This window comes from Hordeum vulgare, chromosome 7H (assembly GCF_904849725.1).
Source record: "Hordeum vulgare subsp. vulgare chromosome 7H, MorexV3_pseudomolecules_assembly, whole genome shotgun sequence".
Lineage (NCBI taxonomy): Eukaryota > Viridiplantae > Streptophyta > Magnoliopsida > Poales > Poaceae > Hordeum > Hordeum vulgare.
Genome location: NC_058524.1, coordinates 103672993 through 103684032, shown reverse-complemented (window position 1 = coordinate 103684032; position 11040 = coordinate 103672993). Strand labels below are relative to the sequence as shown.

Here is an 11040-nt window from a genome sequence, read left to right as displayed (position 1 = left end):
CTATATTTTTTCTACGCGAGGATCCAGTGCGGCATGACAGGAGCAAGCACATTGATACGATGTATCACTACATGAAGGACGACGTGGAAGAAGGTAAAACGAAGGTTAACTACATTTGCATCGATGATGAACTGGCGGACATCCAAACCAAGGCTTTGGATCGAGAGAAGTTCTCGGAGATGGGAAGAAGGATAGACGTCGAAGCTGTGACATGACGACGTCGTGTTTAGGGGGTGATTGTTGGAAATAAACACGAGATGCCATGTATCCGTGTCCGATGCAGTGCATGTATACAAGTACGTGTCCGTGTAGGTTTCTACTTGATCATCCAATAGGATTAGACTAGTTGTAGCTAGTATATATAATCTTGTACCCTTGGCTTGTAAACACCAGATCGTGAGTTGAGAAAAGCAATACTCAACACGAGTATGCAGCCATCCAAATACTTGTGCGTGCGTTTGCTTTCACGACCGGCTGGACGCTCGCGTATCTTTGTTGTGGTTTGCTACAGCTTGAGGTAGAATCGATCAAGGTATTGAGTCACGACCACCATGTCCATGATGCCGTATGCTGGTAAACTCTCTCTGGTCAACTCCATTGTCACCTACCTGATGATATATACTATGTGTACAATCAAGATCAATCCTCAAATTCTAGAGCAGTTAGACAAAATCCGGAGACACTGTCTATGGAACAAAAAAAACTGAAAATGGAGATAAATGTAACTCTCTCGCTGCTTGGGAGATGGTCTGCCGCCCTAAGAAACATGGTGGCTTAGGTGTGATTGACCTGAAGATCCAGAATGAAGCACTCCTCATGAATTTTTTGCACAAATTTTGCAACAAGCTAGACATCCCCTAGGTCTCACTCGTATGGAACACCTACTATCAAACTTCTGTCCCCCATATATTGGGGCCATGGGGATCATTCTGGTGGCGCGACATTATCAACATGACTCCAGCATTTAGAGGGGTTTCCAGGGTCCAGGTCAACTGTGGAACAACTGCGTTGTTTTGGAAGGATCTTTGGCTTCAGAACACACTGGATCTCTGCTGCCCAAGAGCATACTCATACGCGTGTAAAGAAGATGCATATGTTCGCGACTTCTTGCTCACCACTAACTTGCTGGACGTGTTTCATTTACCGCTAGCGGTTCAAGCACATGAGGAAGTAAGAACAATGCAAAAACTGACCAGTGGCACAACTATTGCGCGAGAGAACAGTGACAAGTGGAGCTACATCTGGGGTAACGCCGAGTTCAAGGCCAAGGACTATTACAATCACTACTTCAAGGATGTACACACGCATGATGCCTTTCGGTGGCTATGGAAATCGAAGAGCACCCTAAAAAATCAAGGTCTTCGGCTGGCTCCTGTTCTCTGACAGGCTCAATACGAGAAGCATGCCTAAAAGAAGGCACTATAACATTGGACCGGTACTGGACTGCCTTCTCTACGAAACGACTGTGGAAGAAACGGTTGAACATACTTTCTTTAATTTAAATGTGAAGTTCAGCAAAACGTGCTAGGGAATACTCCTAGTTGGTATTACGTGGGAGGAACTTGATCATCGGCTTAAACTGGTGGATCGAGCAAAAACAAGTTAGAGGAAACCAATGTTCATGGACATCTTCCTAGTTGCTGCCTGGAGCTTATGGAAAGAACGCAACAACAACAACCGCTTTAGAGGAATCCAGCCGACTATTACCTCATGGCAAAGAAGATTTGCTAAAGATCTCTCATACTTGCAACATAGGACTTCTGACAATAATAGACAGTTTATTACTGCCTTCCTAGCTAGCCTAAACCCACCACACTAATTCTCTAGGCAGTTTTTCTTTTTCTGAGATTTGCCTTTTCCCCTGTTGGGGTGAGCTGTGCACTTGTAACAATGTAACCTGTATACCACCATTACATGAAATATATGTGCAGTAGGGGAATCCCCTACTGTTTTCAGTTGTCAAAAAAAAAAAAAACATGACATACACATCATAAATCCACCACAGCTTGTGTAGCATAAGAATGCATGAGTTTAGCATATGTAGCATAGCATCCACAGCTCTCATCCAGAGTAGCATAACATAACATGACCATAATAGAAGAGTAAAAGAGCAGATCTCATCGAGAGCAGAATAACATGATCACTAACGCAAGTCAATTTGTTGCTACATGCATTCTACATGACGATTGATTGTACAACTATAGTGACAATACTCAAATGATGATGGTTCAGCCCAATGCGATGGAAGTTTCATAAAAACCGTCCTCAGACTAGTAATAACATGTACATAACAATTGAGATGTAAAATCAATACTCCCTCTATAAACTTTTTAAGACATCTTAGGTCACTAAAGTAGTAACCTAAAACATCTTATATAAGTTTACAGAGGGAATAACTTCCAGAGTTTCCATCCGAACAAAACATATCATAGCCCTAGGAACAGAACGCTGTGACTGCATCTTCAGATAGTTGTTGGCTCTTCATTACCCTAGGAATAGAATGCTGTGACTGCATAACTTCCCTGCAGCAAAGCTCAGCCACTTAGATCCTCCGCAACGCCCCCGTCCTCAGCTAGCATAGGGCATACACCTGCCAAAACAAAACATTCAACGACACATCATCAGCCACTTTTCCAAACTTAGCAAAAGTGACCGATCTTAATTGTTGACATATGAAAAATTACAACAAACCCCGGGCATGTAGGTATTGGGTAGGCATTCAGAAGGACAAATTTCCATCCACAGTCTACTTGCATAGTTTGTCGTCTCATAATTTTTCACAGCTTACAAAAACAATTTGCTCTAAGTTTTCAAAAATGGTTCACATGTTCTAAAAATCCGCTCTCATGATGGTACCATTGTTACATAACACATTTCAGTCTTGGTTGTATGGAAATGTGGCATGTCATTGCGTCTGGGAAAAATGAACTGCAAAAGGATCAAATAAATACCTTCAAACAGCTGAAACTGGAGTCTGAGTTTTCATGGAGCTTGAGATCGGTGGTGCATTGTGCCCAGCCAAGGTGTGCTTTTTGCGCTTAAACTGGGACCTACCAGTTACAACAGGACCCAAGTTAGATGTGAATAATCTCAACAAGACATGTACTGGTAAGTGGAGACCAAGAGAAACTCAGGATTATAATTTGGTTACATTGCTAGTCGAGTTTTCAAATCACGATAGCACCATACAACAATTAAAATTTGGGGATCTAAACTTTAGTGAACTGATGGCTTTTAAACAACAAGTACACTATCTTCGTAGAGGAAGAACTTCTAAATATATGGTAAACTCCTTACCTTGGGGCTACATGATCTTTGATTACTTTTTCTTCTTCCACAGTGAACATAAACCACTTGTCAGTGTTCTCTATTGTGTCAAACTCTGATACAAATATGATATTAGTAGTCACTAACTACAATAACATAAATGAGCAGCACAAAAGGGTATTGCAAAATAACTTCAGACAAACCTTGGCGCATTATTGCTGTCTTATCAGAATAACCATCCAACTTCCAGTATGCAACCCCTTCGTCTATCCTAGCAGGCTTTTTCCTAACTAGACCTCCCAGCTTCTCCTCTAATATTGCCACAGTTGAGATAACAAAAGATAATTAGTTCACAGAGCTCAGTGCCTTGCACATTAAAGAATAAGAATTTTTAAACAGTTTTATGTTTGGAATGGAACTGAAGGCTCAGCATGTTCTTTAGTTACTTCACATTCAGAAAAAGGCACGTGGCTACATGCAACTAAGAAACTTAGCAACTGCATACGTGTTTAATGTTCTGTTGAGCTGCAGAAAACTATTAGTACCACAATGAGAATGTACACAGGCTTAACACTCAATTAACAAAACTGAAAGTGAATTCACATATACAGGGGTATAAATGAACTGGTGACATTTCTTGAACACAAATTCAAGCTAAATCTTGAAGAAGGTGCAGAAAGCTAAACCAAGTAAAATACAAAAAGATATATTAAACAAACTGCAAAACGTCAAGCATACGGAGAACTAATGAGGTGCAGAAAGATTAAAAAATGTAGATATATAAATTCATAATGTTCAGACCATCTACTACTGCCTTCTTGTCTTCATATGCCTCCTTAATTTGAGAAACGAGACTATTAATTTCTGCTCCATTTCGCAAAAACCTTGGTTTAGCCATCTTAATCGTTAGTTTTTCTTTAAGCTCCTTTTCCTATAAAACCAGAGGAAAGTGGTTGTTTATTACTGTAAAAACAACTGAATGGACACACATAAAAAAGGTTGCCCAAGCTCTCTTACCTTTTCCTTGACAGCACGGAATTTTTCCCTTGCAGCAATCTTTCTCTCAGTTGCACTTTCATGTTGTTTGACAATCCAGTTCTTTAATGTTCTGAACAAAAGTAAAATATTATTGATATGAAAGTAAACTAGTGAAGTGGACTACAGCAAATACAGTAGGCAGTACTTACGTAGTAGAAAGGGCCTCATCACAAAGAAAATTCAGCAGATGCAGCTTTAAAGAAGGGCTCAATTTTTTATATCCTAATACCCCTTGACTTAAACAATCAAGAGGCAGTTCCTTCGAGATAACTGTGGATTCACTAATATACTTGCCAGTATCAATTATCCAAGCATCTCCATTCCTTGAATAGTCCAAAGGGCTATGAACAAAATAACCTCATTTAGTCATTTAATAATCAGCTTAAACACAACAACAAAAAAGTAACAATTCAGAATGTATGTACTTCTCTTCTCTGTCTTCTTGGATGACAGACAACAAACTAATGTGAAGGTCAGCAACAACTGGAGGCACCTCTCGCCCTATACGGCCTCCTCCAGTGAGGACTTGAAGAATTTTTTCTGGTTGTCCCTTTCTTATTTTAAGCACCTGCGCAAAAATCATTTGCAACATTATTCCATTTACAAAACAAACTATATTCCAACAGCCACAAGGTGTCATATTAACATGTTAAACCATGGAAACAAGACCTGTTTCTAGGACTAGCTTATGAAGACAAAAGGCTGCTCTAAGAAACATAAGCAATTCAATATAATGTACTATCATTGTGCCTTCTAATATCTTACAATTTAACAAAATATACATGCTCCACAGAACCAAATCTTACTAAAATATATTGCAACCAACTCCCACAGCAGCATGCAGGGTACAGTGTATAAAATGATCCATGACGATAGGATGAATCTGAGATGCAAGACAAATATTACACTTTCTGGTGTTGGTCAAATCACGCATGCAGATCATCAGAGATAGATGCACAAGTATACACACACATCCTGATCACCAATAGTCCTAAAATGCAAGTCTGCATGAGCAAATAAATATCTTTGAAATTTAGACAAGAACTTATTTGAATCCTCTCAAAACAGTGTTGCCATTATCATGTGTCTGTATTTCACCATGGCTGTGACTCTCATTCTCGACAACTATGAATTTTACTTATTTGGATCCTCTCAAAACATTATTACCATTATCATGTGTCAGTATTTCACCATGGCTGCCACTCTTATTCTAGACAACTATGAATTTTATATAACTTAAATATACTATTTGCATTTGATTAAATATGTGCACTAAAGCCTCATGGCATGGCTGACTACTCTACAACAGAACAAACATAGAATAATGTACCAAAAAAAGGAGAAGCTGCTGGCATCACTTTGCTTTAGTTCTAACAGAACAAACATATACTTCCTTTAACAGAACCAGGTATACATAACCGATGACAAGCCTTGCATCAACATAAAAATAAGTGCAGCACAAGAATATTTCCTTTAGTCCATAAGAGAGCTCATGGCACTTGTATTGCAAACAACAGAAAGTAAAAGTTGAAAGATTGTGTTGGCATAAGTACCTCTGCAAATGTGCGGCAGAATTCATAAAACTGAATTGCAGACCCAACATCATCAGCCTCCAGCTCGGCCCCTGCAATGTCAGTGACTGGAGTACCTATGGGTAGCTCAATTTTGGCCTTTGGGACATCAATGCTCTCATCCCTGATGTGAAGTTCACCATTATTTTCAACAGGGCACTTCTCATCAGCAGTAGTGTTATTTACCATGATGTTGCCCTTCTCCTTCTTCAACTTCTTGTTGATAGGAACTGAAGGAATTGCATTGAGATCAGTCCCTATATTCGCATCCCCTTCAGCCAACTTTATGTTGCCCTTCTTGCGTTCCTAATAAAGGGGCCAGCAAAACAGATCAATAATAATGAACAATTGCATTATACTCCCTCCGTTCCTAAATATAAGTCTTTTAAGAGATTTCATTAGACGACTACATACAAAGCAAAATGAATGAATCTATACTCTAAAGTATGTCTATATACATCCGTATGTAGTCTTCTAGTAGAATGCCTAAAAAGACTTATATTTAGGAACGGAGGGAGTACAACAGAGAATTACCAACCAAAAAATGTACCACCTTCTTGATCTTCTTCAGCTCCTTGTTGGTAGGAACTGAAGGGGGTGCATTGAGATCAGTCCTTACATTCTCATCCCCTTTAACCAACAATCCATCGGTAGCATCTGTCCCTAGCGCCTTCTTTATGTTGCCCTCCTTGTGTTCCTAATGAAGGGGACAGCAAAACAGATCAGCAATGAACAAGTACATTATACAATGGAGAATTACCAAGCAAAAAATGTACCTTCTTGTTCTTCTTGGGCTTCTTGTTGGTAGGAACTGAAGGAAGCGCATTGAGATCAGTCTTAATATTCTCATCCCCTTCAGCAAACAATCCACCAGTAGCATCATCTGTCCCTAGCGCCCTCTTCAAGTTGCCCTCCTTGTGTTCCTAACAAAGGGACCAGCAAAACAGATGAAGAACAATGAACAATTACATTATACAGCACATTGTTATCAAGCAGAAAATTGTACCTTCTTGATCTTCTTGGGCTTCTTGTTGGTAGGTACTGAAGGAAGCACATTGAGATCAGTCTTAATATTCTCATCCCCTTCAGCGAACAATCCACCGGTAGCATCATCTGTCCCTAGCGCCCTCTTTAAGCTGCCCTTCTTGTGTTCCTAACAAAGGGACCAGCAGAACAGATGAACAACAACGAACAGTTGCATTATATGTTAGAGTTGTGTCGAATATTGTGTACACAGTAGGTTACAGTTGGACTCTGAGTTGTATTGTGTTTAGATAGGATATAGAGTCGTGTCCAAACAAGACACTTATATCCTAGGCCTCTCATATATAGCGGGGGTAGACACACGATGTAACCTATGCCAACATAGTAGCACATGTACGCGGGGGAGCCGGCGGCGTGTGCCGGCACCCGGGCTGTCGAGGTGCGGTATTGTGACGGTGTCACGGGGAGGAGCGCCCGTAGTCATGCCCGGGGATGTAGCCATATCGGTGAACCTCGTTAACAAATCTCGGTGTCGTGCTTGTGTGATTGCTTGGTCCTCGGTAGATCGACGGAGAGCCTCGGATTTATTCTAACAAGTGATATCATGAGCTAGGTTGCTCAGAGGCCGCAAAAAAGTTGATTTGGAGGAGCTGCATCGGAGATCGGCGTGTCGTTGAGGGATCGAAAGTTGCGGCCACGGCAGATAGCAACTGGTTTGATCAGATCGGCAACATGTTCGAGCGCGAAGGTACGGCCAACGGCTTACGTGCGCGGGTTAGCAGCAAACATAGCAATCGGGGGCGGCAGAATCGTGCAGCTTGTCAGCGAGAGCAGATCGGAAGATCCGATGCACCGGCTGGCTTAGACGAGGCTGCTGCTGAGTTGTAGAATTCCAAAGACACGAGATTTGTTTTGAAAAAAAGAAAAGGACCGTGCCCTTGTACATGACGCGAAGACAAGCAGATCAAATTGGCAAGGAAAATTCTAGCGTGATAGCGTACATTGGGATTAGTAAGAACATGGCAAAGCAATTAGCCAGCTTCGGGAGTTGAGCCAAGAGAGGAATTCATCACGTGAAGACCAAGTAGTATGCGGAGTTTCAGTTCGTGTACTAGGAGTATTGCGTGGAAAGCTCAGTCAATTTTTTTGCAGGGTCAGCTGTACAAAGAACCATGGTGTCAACGGGTACCAGGTTTGAGGTGGAGAAGTTCGACCGGACTGAAAACCTTGGGTTATGGCAGACAAAGGTGAAAGATTGTTGGCACAAAAAGATGCTTGAAGTCATTGCAAGAGGTCATGCCAGCTAAGATGGAGTTATCATGTGGTGGGTGGAAATTCGCAAAAGATTATTTGTGAGCCTGGAGTGTGTCATGCAGTCAGACAAGTTCGACTGGGTTGGACTAGAGAGTCTGACGGATCGACGCGAATCGGTTGGTACAGAAGACGGTGGTAGAATCGGCGACGACGGCATATGAGCGTGATGTTGATGGTGACCAACTTCTAGGCGTGGAAACACGCGGAGCAGGCCCGAGGGCTTGTGTGGCTTCGACAAGACTATGGCGCGGGGTTGATTCAAGGTGGTGTACACACGGAGCTTGAAGTCAACGGGGCATGGGGTGGACTAATCATCTACCATGGAGTCATGTTGAAGGTGGAGCTGTATTGAGGGGCTACGGTGTAAGGATCCGGAGAATCGCAGCCTATTCAGCAGGAAAAAAGCGAGTGACACGCAATTCGGACCAGAGCCAAGTGGTCCGATGGAACCGTGAAACTCGTCATCGGTCGGTGATGATCGGTGGTACTCTGCAGTGGGGGGATGAGTGGTGTGGGTTCACGACCCTTGAGACTCAACCAGGACAGCGGAGGCTCGATGCGGTAATAGCGGCGAGGCGTGCGGTACGCACGGGACATGGAGACGGGCCAGGGCTCTGGTGGTCATACATGTGGTGAGACAACTGCAAATTTGACTCGGGATGACTACAAGCAATGGTGAAATTTCTTCAGGTTTCAGACGGGCGATCAAGGAAGAGCGATGATGTTGAGTTCAGGTAACTCTTATCTGCGACACCCAATATGAGTTGTTCACTTTCACACAGGTCAGTGATCGGTGTGTGATGGTGTTGGATACTCTGGAAGTTGGGAGCTCAACTAGAGTAACATGGAGCTTAATTTCGTTTGAGCATTGACTATGGTCAGAAAAAGAAGGAACTACAAGTTGCAAGGTGGAGTCACATGGAGTCTTTGGAGTAGCAGCGGTGCTCATGGATAAGCTCAAGTTCAATGTACATGGAAGTTTGACGCATAGACGAATTCAAGATGGTGAAGAATATTCGCCAAGGTGGAGTTTGTTAGAGTTGTGTCAAATATTATGTACACGGTAGGTTACAGTTGGACTCTGAGTTGTATTGTGTTTAGATAGGATATGGAGTCGTGTCCAAACAGGACACTTATATCCTATGCCTCTCATATATAGCAGGGGTAGACACACGATGTAACCTATGCCAACATAATAGCACATGTACGCGAGGGAGCCGGCGGCGTGTGCCGGCACCCAGGCTGTCGAGGTGCGGTATTGTGACGGTGTCACGAGGAGGAGCGCCCGTAGTCATGCTCCGGGGATGTAGCCATATCGGTGAACCTCGTTAACAAATCTCGGTGTCGTGCTTGTGTGATTGCTTGGTCCTCGGTAGATCGACAGAGAGCCTTGGATTTATTCTAACATTATAGTACAACAGATTAGAAGAGTGTTGCCAAGCAAAAAATGTATACCTTCTTGATCTTCTTGGGCAGTGAGGACAGCGTCTGTGCAGCAGCCACCATGTCGGAGCCCTTTATCAGCAAATCATGGACGGACGAGTGCCCTGACGCCTTGGCAGCATGGGCCAGTATTCCTGTAGGTGTCTCCCCTTTCTTCTTCCTGTCGAACAAAACCAAGCTAAGAAAGAAATACACAAGAAATCCCATTATGACCGTGCATCAGCTTTGTTGGCTGACCTGCAGAAGCTGCAGTTGCAGATGCCCCTGCATTTGGGGCAGGTCCAGCTCGCCTCCTTGGTCATATCATCGGCCTTCTCACCATACCTGAACAAGCCATGAAGAGGCGAACCAGGTCAGACCAAGAGGCACTACGATGGTCAGTTTGCTTGACCACGGAGACGATGGCGGCTTGAAACTTTGACAGAGGAAAAAAATTCACCTATTGAGCAGGCACTTGTGGCAGAAGTGGATCGGGCAGAGCCCCTTCTTCCGGGGCTGCGTGCAAGCCACCGAGAAATCCATCGTCTTCTGACGACACTGCGAGCAAGCACGCATGACGAAAACAACAACAGCAAAGGATCAATCAAATCCGGCCCCGACAGATCCAGGAAGGACGGAGGAGGCGCGCGGCGGCGGGCGCTCACCTGGTGGCAGGTCTTCCCGTTCTCCGGGTCATAGATCCGGCCGCCGACGCAGCGGATCCCGGGGCACGGGTTGCGCTTCCGGGGAGGCCCTTGCTTGGGCTCCTCCGTCTGCGCCGGCACGACGACCACGCACTCCTCGCCGCCGGCGCCTTTCTTCGCCATGAGGACGCGCTCGAGGAAGGGTTAGGAGAGGTGGGGTGGGAAGCGAGGAGGATGTGCGCGCCCCGGGGAGAGACGAGGGGTGTTTGATGTGATGGATTTTGGGGACGGAAGGAGGGCCAGATCTCGGATTATGGCGCCGCGCCGCGGAACAAGGGCGGGAGTGGCTGGTGTCGGATGGCGCCAGTGAATTGCCCCGGGAAATTTTGAATTTTTCCTTTCTCGCTGCTGTCCAGTCCCCTCCTCCCCGCCATTTGCCCAATGTTTTCCCTCCCAGGGCCGTCCTCGCTTTTCGGGTTCGTGCGCGACCTTTGCCCATCCGTAATCTTAGCATTATTGTTACCGGACGTATAATGCTACATTTATGAATAGATTATACGATATGTATTTGCGAATTCATCATGGTATATCATGAGATTAGATTCAATTAAACGGCTGGTCCCACAGCTTTTCGCAGTGAATCATAACTTTCACGTCACACACGTCCGAAAGATGGTTATGTATCAAACCATCCGTGAGTGTAGCATTATTGTTATCGGACGGATAATGTCACACTTACGGACAGCTTATACGCTTTGTACTTACGGCTTCATCGTGGCATCATGAGGTTGGACTCAATT

At 44.0% G+C, this 11040-nt stretch overlaps 1 protein-coding gene across 5 annotated transcripts; it reads right to left on the bottom strand.

The window, feature by feature from the left end:
* Positions 1–2117: 2117 nt before the first annotated feature.
* LOC123407328 lies at positions 2118–10564 on the bottom strand. 5 transcript variants are annotated; one of them, XM_045100438.1, is made up of 16 exons: positions 10262–10554; positions 10057–10154; positions 9855–9941; positions 9630–9777; positions 6883–7029; positions 6653–6799; positions 6415–6573; positions 5859–6182; positions 4731–4873; positions 4455–4646; positions 4285–4375; positions 4069–4198; positions 3471–3578; positions 3298–3382; positions 2952–3050; positions 2118–2590 (listed from the first exon to the last, which is right to left on the bottom strand). In XM_045100438.1, exons 1-15 carry the CDS (start codon positions 10421–10423, stop codon positions 2954–2956), a joined length of 2118 nt encoding a protein of 705 aa, XP_044956373.1. In that variant the 5' UTR covers positions 10424–10554; the 3' UTR covers positions 2118–2590; positions 2952–2953. The 5 variants fall into 5 exon arrangements, with proteins under 5 accessions (XP_044956373.1, XP_044956374.1, XP_044956377.1 ...); XM_045100439.1 differs by having other exon boundaries at positions 6430–6573; positions 10262–10552; XM_045100442.1 differs by lacking the exon at positions 6883–7029 and having other exon boundaries at positions 10262–10555.
* Positions 10565–11040: the final 476 nt, after the last annotated feature.

Coding starts and splice junctions, on each gene's coding strand:
- LOC123407328 (XM_045100438.1), bottom strand. CDS start 10,423: ATGGCGAAGAAAGGCGCCGGCGGCGAGGAGTGCGTGGTCGTCGTGCCG. Junction 4,647..4,730: donor CAAGAAGACAGAGAAGAGAA/GTACATACATTC, acceptor TTTTGTTCATAG/CCCTTTGGACTATTCAAGGA. Junction 3,383..3,470: donor GACAGCAATAATGCGCCAAG/GTTTGTCTGAAG, acceptor TATTTGTATCAG/AGTTTGACACAATAGAGAAC.